At 44.6% G+C, this 17,099-nt stretch overlaps 1 protein-coding gene across 1 annotated transcript in view; it reads right to left on the bottom strand.

Moving 5' to 3' along the window:
* Nucleotides 1-6,358: 6,358 nt before the first annotated feature.
* Nucleotides 6,359-17,099, bottom strand: part of LOC144805314 (uncharacterized) — an 89,756-nt gene continuing 79,015 nt past the window's right edge. Inside the window, exons 2-4 of the mRNA XM_078671956.1 lie at nucleotides 11,894-13,396; nucleotides 11,386-11,809; nucleotides 6,359-6,737 (exon numbers count right to left, since the gene is read on the bottom strand). Coding sequence (XP_078528082.1) covers nucleotides 6,359-6,737; nucleotides 11,386-11,809; nucleotides 11,894-13,396 — 2,306 coding nt within the window. The remainder of the gene's footprint in view (nucleotides 6,738-11,385; nucleotides 11,810-11,893; nucleotides 13,397-17,099) is intronic.

Genomic DNA, 17,099 nt, shown 5'->3' with positions numbered 1-17,099 from the left:
TCCCGTTTTATAGGTTTAAGATTGTACAATTTATGTTTTGTTGGTTTCAATTACAGTATTCCCCTGACGAAGGTATTTTAATTCCGAAATGCATTGGGAGTGACTGAATATGATGCTGTGACGAACACATGTACATGATGTAATGTGCAGAGAACAAATCAAGCAAGAAAATCGTTATTAAAATACAACGTTTTCAAGAAACGGAATTTTCTTTATTGTGAATACAAGAAACTTTCTCATGAACTTTGAACCTGAAAGAATATTTTTAGTTATCACTTTGTGAATACTAAATGTGTACCAGTACTATAATGTTACAGATATTTGCACCCATCAGGGGCATGTGAAAAGTGCGCCATTCTCAAACAGTGTCTGTTTGTTTGTTTAGTTTGTTACTGACCAGAGCCAGTCAGTTTGAGTGGCAGCACCGTTTTTTGTACAAAGATTAAGAAGGAATCTTGAAAAATTAGCATAGATAAAAAATAGGTGTGCAGAGTGTCTCATTCTCTTTTGTGATCAACACCAAACTTTCACCACAGGCAACAGATTGTTGCAGAGTCTCTTTAACAACCTTGATAAACCTTCCCACCACACCATTGCTTTGTGGATGGTACAGGGACGCCTTCTTATGCTTGATCCCCCTGGAACTCCGAAACTCTTCCATGACAAGGTCGTGAAACCCTCACGTTCAAATAACTCTTCTAGAAACTCAATCACTACACCAGACTCAACGGAATGAACCACCTTAATATCAGGCCAATGGGAAAACATATCAATACACACGATCAAATAGCGTTCCAGAGTCTTCAACTTCACATGTCCCAAAATATCTATAGAAATGTCCACCACGGACCAGTAGCCTGTTCCCTAATAACCATGGGTGGCGTCCTGCACATCAATATCGTGTCACAACACACACATTCAGCACATTCACGCACCAACCTCTCTACATGTACATCCATGGCAGCCCACCAATATGCTTCCCTGATCCTTTCCTTTGTCATGGCAATGCCCATGTGCGAGGTGTGAGCACTCTTTACTAGCTTATCCCTTAGTGCAAGGAGTGCAACCAAATTACTACAGCGCATGTGGAGACCATCCTCCAACGCCAGTACTTCCCTCACTCACCAAAAGCCTTCGAGGACCTCCTCACAGTCCTTCTTCTCACACCAACCACCTGTGACCATGGTTAGGACTGTCCGCAAGTGTAAATCGATCATGTGATGTTCCCTGTACTCTGTCTCGGAAATCAACCCTTCACTAATCACACGTACATTAATTTCTTCCTCCAGTTCTTCACCTCCAAACTACTCAACATCATCTGCCGTTTCACACCCTCACCCCGAGTCATGACAGACAGTCTGCCAGAACTGTAGAGCCACAACCCACTTCCGTATCCCAAGGGAGACAAAGTCAATGCCTTTTTAGGGCTCGCCTTTACCATTCCGAAGGAATGGGAAATGGCGAGAATTCAAGTGCTCGAACTGATTGTCAAACCACCGCTTTTTTTCGTGGCGTTTTCTGCGAGTGCACGTACAGGCACGCGCTTTTGGCCCATACACTTTCATGGCCATCTGTTCCTGTTCCTCAATGTCCCTCCCACCCTTCGTTTGATCTTGACGCGAGTTCAGGCTAATGGCCCTCCCCCAGCACAGAGCGCGCATCGCGGCCGCACAGCACATCAAAGGGCTTCTCCCAGCGTGTGCTATGCGGCTTCTCCTCCCCTAATTATGTGGCCGGCGTACTTGTGTTTCCCGGCCGCTTCCTGGCCGCTCTTGTATTTAATTAGCAGCAGCAGCATTTCTCCTGCGCCAGGCCACATCAAAGGCTCTGTGCCATTTTCACCCACACAGCAACACTTACAGACACGCAACGCCACTCACACCCACACAAGCCCACTATCATCCACGCAACACCACACTCACCCACGCAACGCCACTCACCCAAGCAACGCCACTCACATGCGCAACGCCACTCACACACGCAACGCCACTCACACACGCAACGCCACTCACACACGCAACACCACTCACACCCACGCAAGCCGACTATCATCCACGCAACACCACACTCACCCGCGCAACGCCACTCACCCAAGCAACGCCACTCACACGCGCAACGCCACTCACACGCGCAACGCCACTCACACGCGCAACGCCACTCACACGCGCAACGCTACTCACACGCGCAACGCCACTCACACGCGCAACGCAACTCACACGCGCAACGCCACTCACACGCGCAACGCCACTCACACGCGCAACGCCACTCACACGCGCAAAGCCACTCACATGCGCAACGCCACTCACATGCGCAACGCCACTCACACGCGCCACTCACACGCGCAACGCCACTCACACGCGCAATGCCACTCACACGCGCAACGCCACTCACACACGCAACGCCACTCACACACGCAACGCCACTCACATGCGCAACGCCACTCACACGCGCAACGCCACTCACACGCGCAACGCCACTCACACACGCAGCGCCACTCACACGCACAACGCCACTCACACGCGCAACGCCACTCACATGCGCAACGCCACTCACACGCGCAGCGCCACTCACACGCGCAATGCCACTCACGCGCGCAACGCCACTCACACGCGCAACGCCACTCACACGCGCAACGCCACTCACGCGCGCAACGCCACTCACGCGCGCAACGCCACTCACGCGCGCAACACCACTCACGCGCGCAACGCCACGCACGCAACGCCACTCACGCACGCAACGCCACTCACACACGCAACGCCTCTCACACACCCAACGCGACTCACACCGCAACGCCACTCACACGCGCAACGCCACTCACATGCGCAACGCCACTCACACGCGCAACGCCACTCACACGCGCAACGCCACTCACACGCGCAATGCCACTCACACGCGCAATGCCACTCACACGCGCAACGCCACTCACACACGCAACGCCACTCACACACGCAACGCCACTCACACACGCAACGCCTCTCACACGCCCAATGCCACTCACACGCGCAACTCCACTCACACGCGCAACGCCACTCACACGCGCAACGCCACACACAACGCAACGCCACTCACCTACGCAACGCCACTCACACACGCAACGCCACTCACACACGCAACGCCACTCACACACGCAACGCCACTCACACACGCAACGCCACTGACACACGCAACACCACTCACACACGCAACGCCACTCACACAGGCAACGCCACTCACACAGGCAACGCCACTCACACACACAACGCCACTCACACACGCAACGCCACTCACACACGCAACGCCACTCACACACGCAACGCCACTCACACATTGTGGGTGCAGATTGTGGGTGCAGATTGTGGGTGCAGATTCAGAGAAAACTCAGCAGCACCTCCACCATTGCAATGCAATAGGTCTCGTTTTAACGCAAATTTAAGCTATAGGCCTTGTAAATGGCAAAGCCTTTTATTTATGTTCCAAAAACCAGAACGCAAAAATAAAGGGCATAATCATTTACAATGCTAATAGTTCAGACTCGCGTTATTGCGAGACCTATTGCATTTTCAATGCTTGTTTGGAGAAGACCTTACTAAGAGGTTTGTGGTCAGTAAGAATTCTGTACCTTTCCTCCCCCAAAAAACACTCAGAGCTTCTTTCTCTACAACAGAACAGTTGCATTTAGCTCCCCTAAAGGGCCTAGAGATGAAAAGAATTGTTTTAACCTCCCCATCAACCTTCGGCAAAAGAACTGCTCCTAACCCCTTCAAGCTGGCATTAGTCATGAGATAAGATACCTTTGGGGTCAAAACTTCCTAGAAAAGGTGCTTCATTCAGATGTTTCTTAATGCACCCAAACTTTTCCTCACAGCTCTTGGACCAAACAAATGTGCCTCCCTTCTGGAGGAGAGACCTCAAACAAGAACTTTTCACTGCAAAGTTTGGAACGAACTTGTGATAAAATTCAGCTATGCACAGAAACTTTACAAACTCTTCTTTGTTCAAAGGGGTGCGTAAATTACAAAGGGTGTTTACCAATGAGTCTTTGGGTTTGATGCCTGCAGCGGACACAAAATGCCCTAAGTACTCTGTTAATGTTAAATTAATTGTATACAGCGCACAGCTACCCAACAAGAGTATCCCAACGCTAAACGTGACAGAGGAAAAAAAAATAAGTAGAGGAAAAGGGAAGCAATTCAGATAGATTATCGGTTAAATACCCAGGTTTTTAAAAGTTTACGAAAATTCATATATGAAGTTTCATTACGAATTGCAGTGGAAAGAGAGTTCCATATGGATGGACCAAGTCAGGCAAATGAGCGACCTCCCATTCTTTTCAGTATGAATCTGGGCACCGAGAATGTACCCTGCATGGCCGAACTAAGTAGGCGAGGGGGCTGGTATGGGTGAACTAGAGTTTGCAAATATTTAGGAGCAGAGCCGGATTTAATTTTATGTACATAACTCATTGCCTTAAACTTCACACGATTTTCAACCTTAAGCCAATGAAGATTGTACAAGGCATTGGAAGTGGAAAAAGTTTTAGAGAGCTGGCTGAGCAGCCTCGCAGCAGAGTTTTGTACCACCTGTAGTTTCTGTGTAACATCCTTATTTTATCCCAAGTAAAGGATGTTTCCGTAGTCCATTCTAGATGTCACAAGCTCTTGGACTTGAGTTTTCTGAGTGGAAATCGGAAGTATCCAAATCATTTTTCAACCATTTTAAGATGGTGAAACAGGTGGCTGACACCTTTACTGCCTGTTGCTTCATAGATAGTTTATCGTCAATGAGAACTCTCAAATTGCGCACGTACTGGTAAAACAGGTGGCTGACACCTTCACTGCCTGTTGCTTCATAGATAGTTTATCGTCAATGAGAACTCTCAAATTGCGCACATACTCAGAAGGGTGAGGAAGATCACCCATTTCACACTGCCAATGCTGGGGGACCCAAAGAACTTTATTTTTCCCCAAAATAAAGACCTCATTTTTTTCACCGTTTAATTTAAGAAGATTGGCTTGCATCCAAGATGCAATGTTTCTCAGACCAGTCTGAAGAACTGAGGGTCCAAACGTCTTTTCCATCGAAAGGGAAAAGATGATCTGGGTATTGTCAGCATAAGAGAAAAGGCACAACCCCGCCTCCTTTGCTATTGTTGCCAGAGGTTTAACATACAGATTAAATAGAAGGGGACTTAAGATAGAGCCTTGGGGTACCCCATAAAAAGAGGAATGAGTTTTAGAAGTGGCTCTAGCTGAGAAAACTTGAAAAGTCCATTTGGCAAGAAAAGATGAAAGTCAGCCAAGTGCAGAGCCAGTAATGCCAATGGATTGCAAAGATTTAATTAACACCGTATGGGACACCGTGTCAAATGCAGCGGTCAGGTCGAGCAATATAAGGGCCACCGTAACTCCAGAATCCGTCACTGCTGTATAATGTCTGATACTCCAAGCAGAGTTGTCTCGGTGGAATAACCGGCTCTAAAGCCGGACTGAGAGGAGTGTAGATAGTTAGTAGATTCAACAAATTGAGTTAGTTGCTGGTTAACATGCTTTTCAAGGATTTTGGAATAGATTAGATGGCTGAGATGAATCAGCATTGGCCTTTTTTAAAAGAGGAAGGACCATCGCATGTTTCCAGTCTGAGGGTGCAGTAGCTTCTTGGATAGAGGCATAGAGGGAGAGGTGTGGCCCCGCGGCCAGGGCGACTGATGCTAGAATCTGGGCATCACAGTTCGATCCCCGGCTCCGGCGGCAGGCTAGCCCAGCACCATGTGACTCTGGGCAATAGCTTGCTTAATCTTCCCGACGGGCCCCAGTGTCTATAGACCCTTACGAGTGATTGTTGCGCTTTACAAATGTGGATTATTATTTTTATTTAGCAGCTGCATAATTAACATCAAAGAAGATGAATCCAACTGATGCAGCACTGATACAGGGATAAGATCACAAGGGGAGCCAGATTTAATACTATTTAAAAACTTTTTTAAAGAATTACTGTCAAAAGGTATCCAAGATTCTAGTCTAATGGACCCCTTCACCTTGTAATCAGACTCGGACGTGGAGGGCGAAATAACAGACTAACTGAGTATTTTGTAATACAGAGTGTATTTGCTCTACTTTATCCACAAAGTAGTTAGTGAGGCTGTCGAATTGTTGCTCATTTAAGGTAGGTGGCATTGATTGTGTATCAGAGCCAGCAAGTTTTTTTACCATAGTAAACAGGGTACGCAAACAAGAAATAGTGGAGGAAACATATTCCTTCCTTGCTAATTTACAAAAAGTTTGGTAGTATTTTAGAGCTTGTTCATATTCAGATTTAAAGACCTGCGTATATTTCCTCCTCCAGCTCCTTTCCAGAGCTTTACATTTGTTTTTTTCAGTTTTTAATTGCTCTGTAAGCCAGGGGGCAGGAGGACGGTGATTATGGGTTTTTTAGATAGTGGAAAACAGTACTCAACTGCGTTAAAAATCCAATCTTGTATTACACTCAATGAAGTGGTTGACATATGCTCAATGATAGGGGCACTATCAACTATTTCTTTGACACCAAATTTGCACTTGTCAGCCCAAAGGGTGAGGTCAGCATCACGTAACTTCTTCAATACTGACCTAAGCCTCCCATTATGCTCTTCAAAATCCACACCAAAGATGAGCACATCATCTGGGTACACCTTGACATCCTGAAGGCCTCCAAGAATGCCCTTCATCTCCCTCTGAAAAAATGAGGCTGCAGAAATCAGTCCGAAAGGCATTCTTAGAAATCTAAAGGTACCAAAGGGTGTTACACAGGAGGTAAGGTCCTGAGAAAAGGAGTGAATATTCTGAATGTTCTGAAGAGGAGTGAAGGCTGGCATGGGGATAGGCGGAATTCAAGTCCAAGGAAGAAAAATGCCTTGCCCCCTCAAGAGAACACAGCATTTTAGTTATGTTGGGTAAAAGGTAATGATCAACAATAACTGCTTTGTTGAGCTCCCTCGAGCTGACACAGAGCCTGGCCTCCCCATAGGCTTTGCGGGCCATAACAACAGGAGAGGCCCACTCCATTGCTTCAACTTCTTGAATGATGCACTTGGCTAAGAGATTGTCTAATTCAACTTTCATGCTCTCCCTTACTTTCAGAGGTGCATTCCTGACCTTAACTGTTTTTGGAACAGCATTAGATTTTACCTTTATCCAATGTACATAGTTTTTGAGACAAACTCAGTTTGCCAGCAAAGACCTCATCCAGTCTCGATTAGCATTACTAACAACCCTAACTGGTGGTAATTCTTTTAGGCAGACAGATCTCATTGGGATCAAGGCAGATATGTAGATCACATAGATGGAACCAACTTATGAGCGGGTCTCCTTTCATCAAGACATAGATTTTATCAGGGATGACTCTCCCTTTGTAGTCAATTGTGCCCCAGAAATAAGCCAGCAACTCAATAGTCACTCCACCTTAACCTATTGGTTTAATTGGTCTAATGTCTGTCTTCAACAGGGTGACTTTGCCCAGCAGATTACGCTCATAAAATGTTTTTGGGACTAGAGTTATCTTGGCCCCAGAGTCGAAGAGCATGCTCACTGGAGCATCATTGATCAAAACTACCTCCTGAGGGCCATCACTAGCATTCCCTGTGACTGGGAGAATATTGTTTCCTTCCAATTCTTCTTCATAAAGATCAACTTCCCTGACTTTTCTATGCTCGTTGCCCATTCTGCAGCTCTTTGAGACGTGACTTTTCTCTCACAAGTTTTGCACATGGCCTTCCAGCCTGGGTAGTCTTTAACCTGTTGACTGCGGCGCGAATTGTGCCGCGGTGCGTGCATAATAATGAGTGGGCGCGGTTTGGGGGGTCCCCAGCCATCATCCGCACATGCTCACTGTGACGATGGATGGCCGGGGACGTCCGATGCACGCAACGGTTAAAGTTGGCCATAAGGCCAGAGTTGCCACACCTGAAGCACTTCCCATGAAAATTCGTTGTGTTAAAGGGCTTTGAAGTGGTGCTCGATTTGGGTTTAACGAATCTATCCACCAGCAATTTGACATTAATATTCTCCTTTTTTCACCTGAACTGTCTTTGTGTATAATATCAACACATGCTTTTGAATGCTCGTGACTTTTGGCTATGGTCAGCACTTCTTGAAGAGATGGCGTGTCTTTTTGCCACAGGGCGTGTCTCGTTTTGTCGAGGGCGCATCCTAACATGAACTGATCTCTTAAGCACTCCTCTAAAGCTGCACAAACATTTCACTTGGAAGCCAATTTGTGCAAGGTAGTTATGTACTGTTCCACCGACTCATCCTGCCTTTGCATTCTTCTCCCGAAGTGACATCGTTCAAGGACAGTACTCACTTTGGGGAGGTAGTGCAAGTCCAACTTTCTGATGCAGATCTCATATTCATTAAGAGTGGCAGAGTCACTATCAGAGAGTTCAGGAAGGTGTTCCAAGAATTCTTGTCCCTCAGAGCCCAAACAATGCATTAACCATGAGGCTTTCCTCTCTGCACTTAAGGAAGTGCCACAGACACAAGCATAATGTGTGAAAACCTTCTTCCACTTCAGCCACGAGAGAGAAGGAACTCCTGGAGATGTCAAAAAGAAGGGAGGGGCAGTGACATTTTGCATGATGTATGTACTATGTTTTGACCTACTTACTACTTAAGGGTGATCTTCAGTGATCTACTTACACTGCACAATATCCACAAACCTTATAAGCTGTGCGCATCAGCGAAACTGCGTGAAACTTCAGCAATTAAAATGTAGGCCAATGCGTACAGTCCCAGAAACTTAATTTGCTGTGCGCATCAGCGGAACCATCAGCCCGATTACTGATGGCACATATTTATACAGGGAGGAGTCACTTTAGTCTGATGCTCAATTACATGTGTAGATGTGAGTCTGGTGGTGCCCGATAACTGAAAGACACATATTTGTTTACCTACAATTTCATATATGTCTGATTTATTATTCCTATTACAGCACTTCTACCTTAAGAAGGCCCATCCTAGACCAGTGTGTGGACAAAACACGTGCCGACAAATCAAGGACAAAGGGATTGGGACATGGTCTAGGGACGCTAACAACAAATCCTACATCAAACCTCACGTTTAATTGATGGAGAGCAAAGAGCGACCTGAAGCGTAATCCTGAGAAAAAATAACCTGGAGAATTGCTGAAAATTAAAGAAAATTAAATAAAACTAATAAAGAACTGCATAACCACAGCTGTGAGACCTGGAAGCCGGTTGTTTCTCAATATAGCCCTAGTTTGTGATTACCTTACAGTGCTCACATTATCATCCGCGCTAGAAGAGATGGGAGCCTGGGGTGTCTGGTCACAGAAGCTCATTTACATACAAAGGGGGTGACAGCCTGTTCACAACGCACAGCACAACTTGCTTATGTAAAGTGCTAGTACACAGAACAGGGTAAAGTCCTGTGTCGCTTTTTTTCATGTTCTTTAATATATCCTGCACCTCGCTCTCTTCTTCTCTTTCTCTCTTTTCAATTCATAATAAATTGCTCAAATTCACTATTGCTTTATCAGCACGGCACAAGTTGTGGGGTAGCCACAGTTTGAAGGGGTCCCCCCACTATTATCTAGAAACGGGACTCAGTTCCATCTAGCTCCTTAGCCTGCAAATAATAATTGTTACTTTGTGAAACACTTTGGGGTTTAGGGGCTGGATAAGGAATAACTTCAGGAAACAAACGCAAATTAAAAGCACATTTTATTTATTCACTGAAAACTGTTTAAAAATGTAATTTCCAAGTTCCACATCTCTGTTTAAAAATATTTACACTTTCAGTCATTTCCGAGTTTAGTTACAAACTAATAGTGGGAAAAACACATGATGTATAAAAACTGAAACCAAAAATGTATTTTTATATTATTTTCATCAACCTTTCACATAAAAATTATTATAAGGGCCTGACATCACTCCTTGTGATGTCACTACATGTCACTACACGTTACTGTGATTTGCATATGATAGTGAGTTCCTTCACTATTTTACTTACTTGTGCCCTATTTATTGGCATGACATGGGTCTATAGGTATTAAAAATAAACATATAAATTCACAGGTATTCAGCCTGTTTCTCTGGTGATGTCACACATTGACATGTATTCGGCTGCTTCTTCTATTTTTGGGTGAGTACAAATAACGTGCCGTTCCCCCTCCTTCCTTTTCTCTATTTTTCTCCCCCTTTCTTTGTCTCTCTCGTTCTCTTTATCTCTCCCCCTCTCTATCTCCCACACACTCCTGTTAGCGTTAGCTTCATGAATGTCACTGCTACTTCTGGCATTCATACGACAAATCCTTTAGAACATTGGAGGACAAGGGACAATCAAGTGTGGAAGACGAGTTGCTGGGACTGCAACTGATTGTCCAGTCACATATATACTTTTGATGTGGGATTTCGCTATTTCACCACATTCTTCAAACAGAGTCGACTGCTTACAATGGCTCAATTCTGGTAAAAAGTAGAGTTTGGCAAGTCACAAAATAAATAGGGTGAGCCATGTCGGAGAGGAGCCACGGGTCACAGTTATTTATAAGGCCCGAGGCACGAGCTGATCCATCAACCGATAACAGAGTGTAAAAGATGCAGAAAACATTACTTAACCCCTTCGGTGCTCATGACGGAACGGTTCCGTCATGAGCGTCGGTTGGCCTGTGCTCATGACGGAACCGTTCCGTCATGAGTCCATAGGTTCTTTAGAACCTTCAGCACTGCAGCGGAATTCGCGCAGCACTGAAGGGGTTAGAAACAAGGTATATGCTCTTTTATATCTCAAAACAGGTTATTTCTTGAACACCTGTGCTTCACTTTAGTACATCACATATACTGCAGTGGCATTTGTTAATAGTAATATCTACATTTTACCAATGAAGTTTCCCATCTCCAGAGCCCTAACAGCATGTCCACTCTGGGTGTGTTTCGCTTCTAGGTTTTATCACTAATCCGACAAGTTAGCTGAAGATATCGTTGTTAGTCCCAGTATTGTTCAGTGTTGCTTTTACAGATGGTGTGGTCAGGTGCGATTGAATGTTTTTCTTTGTATCTTTTCTTCACCAAATAAAAATCAACAATTTTCTTTTCTTTTAGTCCACATTGTGCTAGCCTCCCACTGTGTATCCTGGTGCATCATGCTGCTTTGCTATGTGTACGGAAGTGAACAATCACTGAAAACAAACACATTTATAATTCTGTAAATACTGTTATCTGTTTTCCTTCTTTACTGCTAGTCCGGTCTTCTATCACCTGGCATTTCAATGTCCCACATAATTTGAATTGAATCTTTTTCCGTAATTCATTCCTCTCATAATAACTGCACTGTTCTGCTCTTGTCTATGTCCTCAGATGGGTCAGTATTATTTTTGATGTTCTTAAGTTCTTTCCGGAGTCTCTGTGTTTGCTGATGTGTTTGGAGGTTTGATAAGTGACTAAAGCTCTTCCCGCATTCACTGCCGCTGAATAGTTTTTCCCCCGTGTGTGTTCGCAGATGTCTTTGTAGCACTGATAATTGACTAAAGCTCTTTAGACATTCATTGCACTTGAATGGCTTTTCTCCTGTGTGAGTTCGCTGATGATACCTTAATGCTGAAGAGCTGCGATAACTACTGTCACATTCACTACAATGATAGGGTTTCTCCCCTGTGTGTGTTCGCTGATGTGTTTGGAGGTTTGATAATCGACTAAAGCTCTTCAGACATTCACTGCACTTGAATGGTTTTTCTCCTGTGTGAGTTCGCTGATGAATCCTTAATGCTGAAGAGACGCGAAAACTACCTTTACATTCACTACAATTAAAGGGTTTTTCCCCTGTGTGTGTTCGCTGATGTGTTTGGCGGTTTGATAAGTGACGAAAGCTCTTCCCACATTCACTGCAGTTGAATGGTTTTTCCCCTGTGTGTGATTGCTGATGTCTTTGTAGGTTTGATAATTGACTAAAGCTCTTGACACATTCATTGCACTTGAATGGTTTTTCTCCTGTGTGAGTTCGCTGATGAATCCTTAATGCTGAAGAGCTGCGAAAACTACTGTCACATTCACTACAATGATAGGGTTTTTCCCCTGTGTGTGTTCGCTGATGTGTTTGGAGGTTTGATAACCAACTAAAGCTCTTCAGACATTCACTGCACTTGAATGGTTTTTCTCCTGTGTGAGTTCGCTGATGAATCCTTAATGCTGAAGAGACGCGAAAACTACTGTTACATTCACTACAATTAAAGGGTTTTTCCCCTGTGTGTGTTTGCTGATGTGTTTGGAGGTTTGATAAGTGACTAAAGCTCTTCCCACATTCACTGCAGTTGAATGGTTTTTCCCCTGTGTGTGTTCGCAGATGTCTTTGTAGCACTGATAATTGACTAAAGCTCTTTAGACATTCACTGCAGTTGAATGGTTTGTCTCCTGTGTGAGTTCGCTGATGATACCTTAATGCTGAAGAGCTGCGATAACTACTGTCACATTCACTACAATTATAGGGTTTTTCCCCTGTGTGTGTTCGCTGATGTGTTTGGAGGTTTGATAATTGACTAAAGCTCTTCCCACATTCACTGCAGTTGAATGGTTTTTCCCCTGTGTGTGTTCGCTGATGAATCCTTAATGTTGAGCAACGACTAAAAATCATTTGACATTGATTGCAATGGTATGGTTTTTCCCCTGTGTGTGTTTGCTGATGGGTTTGTAGATTTGCTAATTGATTACAGCTCTTCCCACATTCACTGCACTGGTATGGTTTTTCCTTCGAGTGTATTCGCTGATGTCTTTGTAGGTGGTCTAATCGACTAAAGCTCTTCCCACATTCACTGCATTTAAATGGCTTTTCTCCTCTGCGCGTTCGCAGATGATTTTGTAGGTGTGATGACTTACTGAAGCACTTTGCACATTCACTGCACTTGAATTTTTTTTCTCCTATGTGGTTCCATAGATGGCTTTGTAGGTGTGACAATAAAGTAAAACACTTTGCAAATTCACTGCACTTGAATGGTTTTTCCCCTGTGTGTGTTTGCTGATGTCTTTGGAGGTTTGATAAACAACTAAAGCTCTTGACACATTCACTGAACTTGAATGGCTTTTCTCCTGTGTGTGTTTGATTATGTCTTTGTAGGTTTGATGACTGACTAAAGCACTTTACACATTCACTGCACTTGAATGGTTTTTCTCCTGTGTACGTGTGCTGATGAAGCTTGAGTAGTGATGACAAACTAAAGCTCTTGCTGCATGTGTATGATTCTTCTTTCTTGGTTAGTCTCTGTGGGTCAGGTATATATTTATCTACATCCCTTGACTGTATTTCCTGATGGGCCGACATGGCTGTTAAAGCACTTGTGTGTTTCTCACACACTTTATATGTGCGCAGTATTTTGTACGTTTGATTTATGTTTAACAATAAAATACAATAGCCACCAAATATTTGCCACACTCCTAATACGTAGAATGTGTCTTTGTAGGCGATTGTGCCTTTAGATTGGATTATGGCAATGCACACTTGCGGGTAAAGATGTATCTTCCTTCTGGCCGGTTCAAATTTGGACAGTCTATTGTATTGTAGATAGAAGAGCTCCTCTTTCCATTACCCGTCAGTTGTCTGCCTCCGCTCTGTTGTGCTTTCCGCTTGTTACTGTGGTTTGGCCAGAAAGAGTTTACAATTCACCTAGAGCACGGAATGATGGCGTGTCTTCCTTTTAGAAAATAGAGCACTGCGATAATCACATCATACCGATACATTTATCAAAGTTAGTATTTGACACTTGTTTATACAGGAGGTGGTTTGTTATTGTTGTTGCCTTAATTTTCCTAAGGTCATTTCTTCGTCTTGTGGCGTGGAGGTGCACAGCTCAGTGTCTTACAATCACTGAACTGCCGTTGATGCTTTATCCGGGATCTGTCAGTTTGTGTGCAGGTTCCTCTGTCGCCGACTGCGCTGATGTTTTCCTGAATATTGTAGCTCAATATTTCTGCTATTATTGAAGATTTACGGCATTCGCTTCATTATTGATGGTCAATTCATACATTCAAGGCTTGTTTTCTGTTGAATGTAAAGATATTTAAAATTACTGAATTGAAACAAAATGGAATGAGAATTCACAATATTTAACTGGTTGTAAAAGACATTTCAGGGGAGATTTACCAAATCTCCACGCAATGCAGCGCAGGCCTCCCCTTGCGAGGCTGCGCTGCGTGACATGGAGGGAGCAGGAGAGCACCATATTTTCAAAGATATGGCTCTCTCCTTCCCTTTCCCTTGCGCCGGCACTGATTACAGCAGCCCTGCGCCATGCACACACCTTAGCACAAGAGCTCTAGGGTGTGTGTGTGAGTCCAGCATGGGTTTTGTACAGGAAGGACACCCTACCTGTACAAAATACTATGCCTAGACATGAGGGAAACCTTTTCCAACGTTGTATGATTGTTACACAGTGCAGCACGCATGCAAAGTCAGAAAAGGAAGGAGAAATTAAAGCATTTCTCCTTCCAAGCGCCTAGTTTAAACGGGCGCAGTTTTTTCACGCTAAACCCAATCTACTGTATTTGGTAAATTGAGTTTAGCGTGAGAAACAATGGGTAGTTGACGGGAACGCCCATGCCCCACCAGTGGCAGGCCCCAAGGTGCAAAGTAACGCGAAGCAGTGCAATGCGATGCTTCACATTACTTTTACGCTATTTGCTGGAAAGAAAATTAGGAAAAAAAGATTTTGCACTCTTTTGTGCCACTTTTGTGACGCAAACACGATGCAAAATCTTAGTAAATCGCCCCTTCTTCTTTACTGCCTTTGAACTTAGTAGGGAATATTTCATAATACACAAATATTTAACTAAAAGTTCTGGTGATCAGGTGACATCTTATTAATGTCTGAAAACTAGGTGATTTAACAGTGTTCACTGAGTAACTTAGCAAAGTACAGGTGCTCGGAGCTCCCAAGTGCTTAAGGTTTTGCTTAAGATAGATGCATACGGTCAAGATTTCATTCAAACAACAATAGAGTGTAGAAAAAGAGATGGACCAGGCGGGGCTGCAAAATTTCCAGTAACTCTTTACGAAGTATACAACGAAAGTAACTCCATTCACACACTTCTCATTTCTTTCCTATTCACTTAAGATTATCTCAAATACCAATTTTGATGTGATTGTTAGGCGCCTTGATACCTGCGGGTTATTGTTTTGCGCTGTATAAATTTTATTCAAATCAAATCAAATCAAACTCCTGTCTTTACCTTGCTGTTCATAGGTCACCTTTGACACTTTCAACAGCTCCCTTGGTTCAAGCATTTTTGGTTTCGTCTAACCTGGAAGAGTGGAACATTATTGTGGTTTGTCGGGGTTTCCTATCGCCATAACATCTGTCCATCTCCCTGAAACTAGTGCAGCTTACAGCACCCGGTTCTGGCCCGGAAAGTCTGGATTTTCTGAGCTCCGTAGAACATGAATACACTTCTTCCGCATCTAACACATACTACAAGACTCCAAGAGTCCACGCTACAAGTGCTGCTGCAAGGTTTAATTAACCCACTGTATCTGAACTTCCCCTGGCAAATGCCAACTAGAGAATAAACATCCAGCCTGCACCAGCAGAGTGCAGAAAGCTTTTCAAGCTCCTCGAGGTACATGGACTTTCTCTGTCTGTCGTAACTGAAGATGTTAATCCTTGGTAACATCTATCGCCTTTGGACAAGGTCCTCCATTTTACTATGAGAATGTAACTCATCCTGCGCAGACACAAACCCTCAAGTCTGTTTTGCATGAAGCTGGGTGGTTCTCACGCAAAAGAGGGCCCTCCACAAATTGCTGACATTTTCTTACACCCCCTGGACAGCCGTGGCAACACACAGACCACCCACACCCCCTCAGGGATCACCAGTCCATCTGCCAGGATCAAGACTCAGATCTTTCAACCTTCTCTGTTACCGTCTTTGGAACGGCCCATCTCTGAGATCCGTGGGCTTCCTCTTCATACAAAAACACCACATAAACATCTCCCAGTAGGGGATATTTTAGAGGTGGATACAGGGAAAGTAACAACAAAGGGAGAGGTCGAGGTAACAACACTCCCACCTCCCCCGCTAGGAAGCAGTGACTTCCCTCCAGCCCATTCCACTCCGGTCGGAGGGAGACTATCACAGTTCCTACCTGTCTGGAATTCCACCACTATGAACAAGTGGGTAAGACATATTATCCAGTATGGTTACTGCCTGGAACTCTCTGCTACTCCCCTCAACTTACCACCCAAACAGCGTCCAATGTCCGGGAAACATCTAACGCTCCTCAAACAAGAAGTTCTTTCACCGCTTCAAAAGCACGCAATAGAACCAGTTCCCATAGAACAACAAGGAACAGCGGATTACTCCCTGTATTTCCTAATCCCCAAAAAAGACGGGACTCTAAGACCAATACTGGACCTCAGACCTCTCAATTTCTACGTTCAATCAGATCATTTTCACATGATCACTCTTCAGCAGATCCTTCCACTGCTTCAAAGAGGCGACTTCCTTGCCAGACTAGATCTCAAGGACTCCTACTTCCAAATTCCCATTCACCCTGCTCACAGGAAATACCTAAGATTCACAGTAGACGGCCAGCATTATCAGTTCAAGGTCCTTTCATTTGGGGTGACCACAGCACTCAGGGTGTTCACAAAATGCCTTGCAGTAGTAGCAGCGCACTTAAGAAGGCAGCAAATCCACGCATTTCCATACCTGGATGACTGGCTCTTAAAAGCCAAGTCATACGTCAGTGTGTTCAACACACTTATCAAATGATTCAGCTATTACACGACTTAGGGATCACACTAAACTACACCAAGTCACACCTTCAACCCTCCTACGTACATCAGTATCTAGGAGCTACAATAGACACTTGCAAAGCTCTAGCATACCCTAATCCAGCAAGGATAGCCAGCATGCAAACCCTCATCACCAAGTTTCAGCCTCAACACTCTCTCTAAGCACAAGTGTTTATGCAGCTAATAGGGTTGATGGCCTCTTGCTTTTTCATCGTACCTCACGCAAGACTTCAGATGCTCCACAGGCGTAGCTAGAGTTTGTGGCGCCCGGGGCTATCCCTCAGTTTGCCGCCCATGGCATCCGCAGTCCTGTGATTGTGTGAGGAATTTTGAATCTCACCTCACTG

This window comes from Lissotriton helveticus, chromosome 1_2 (genome assembly GCF_964261635.1).
Source record: "Lissotriton helveticus chromosome 1_2, aLisHel1.1, whole genome shotgun sequence".
NCBI classification, from domain to species: Eukaryota; Metazoa; Chordata; class Amphibia; order Caudata; family Salamandridae; genus Lissotriton; species Lissotriton helveticus.
This window is presented reverse-complemented; position numbering and strand designations above follow the sequence as displayed.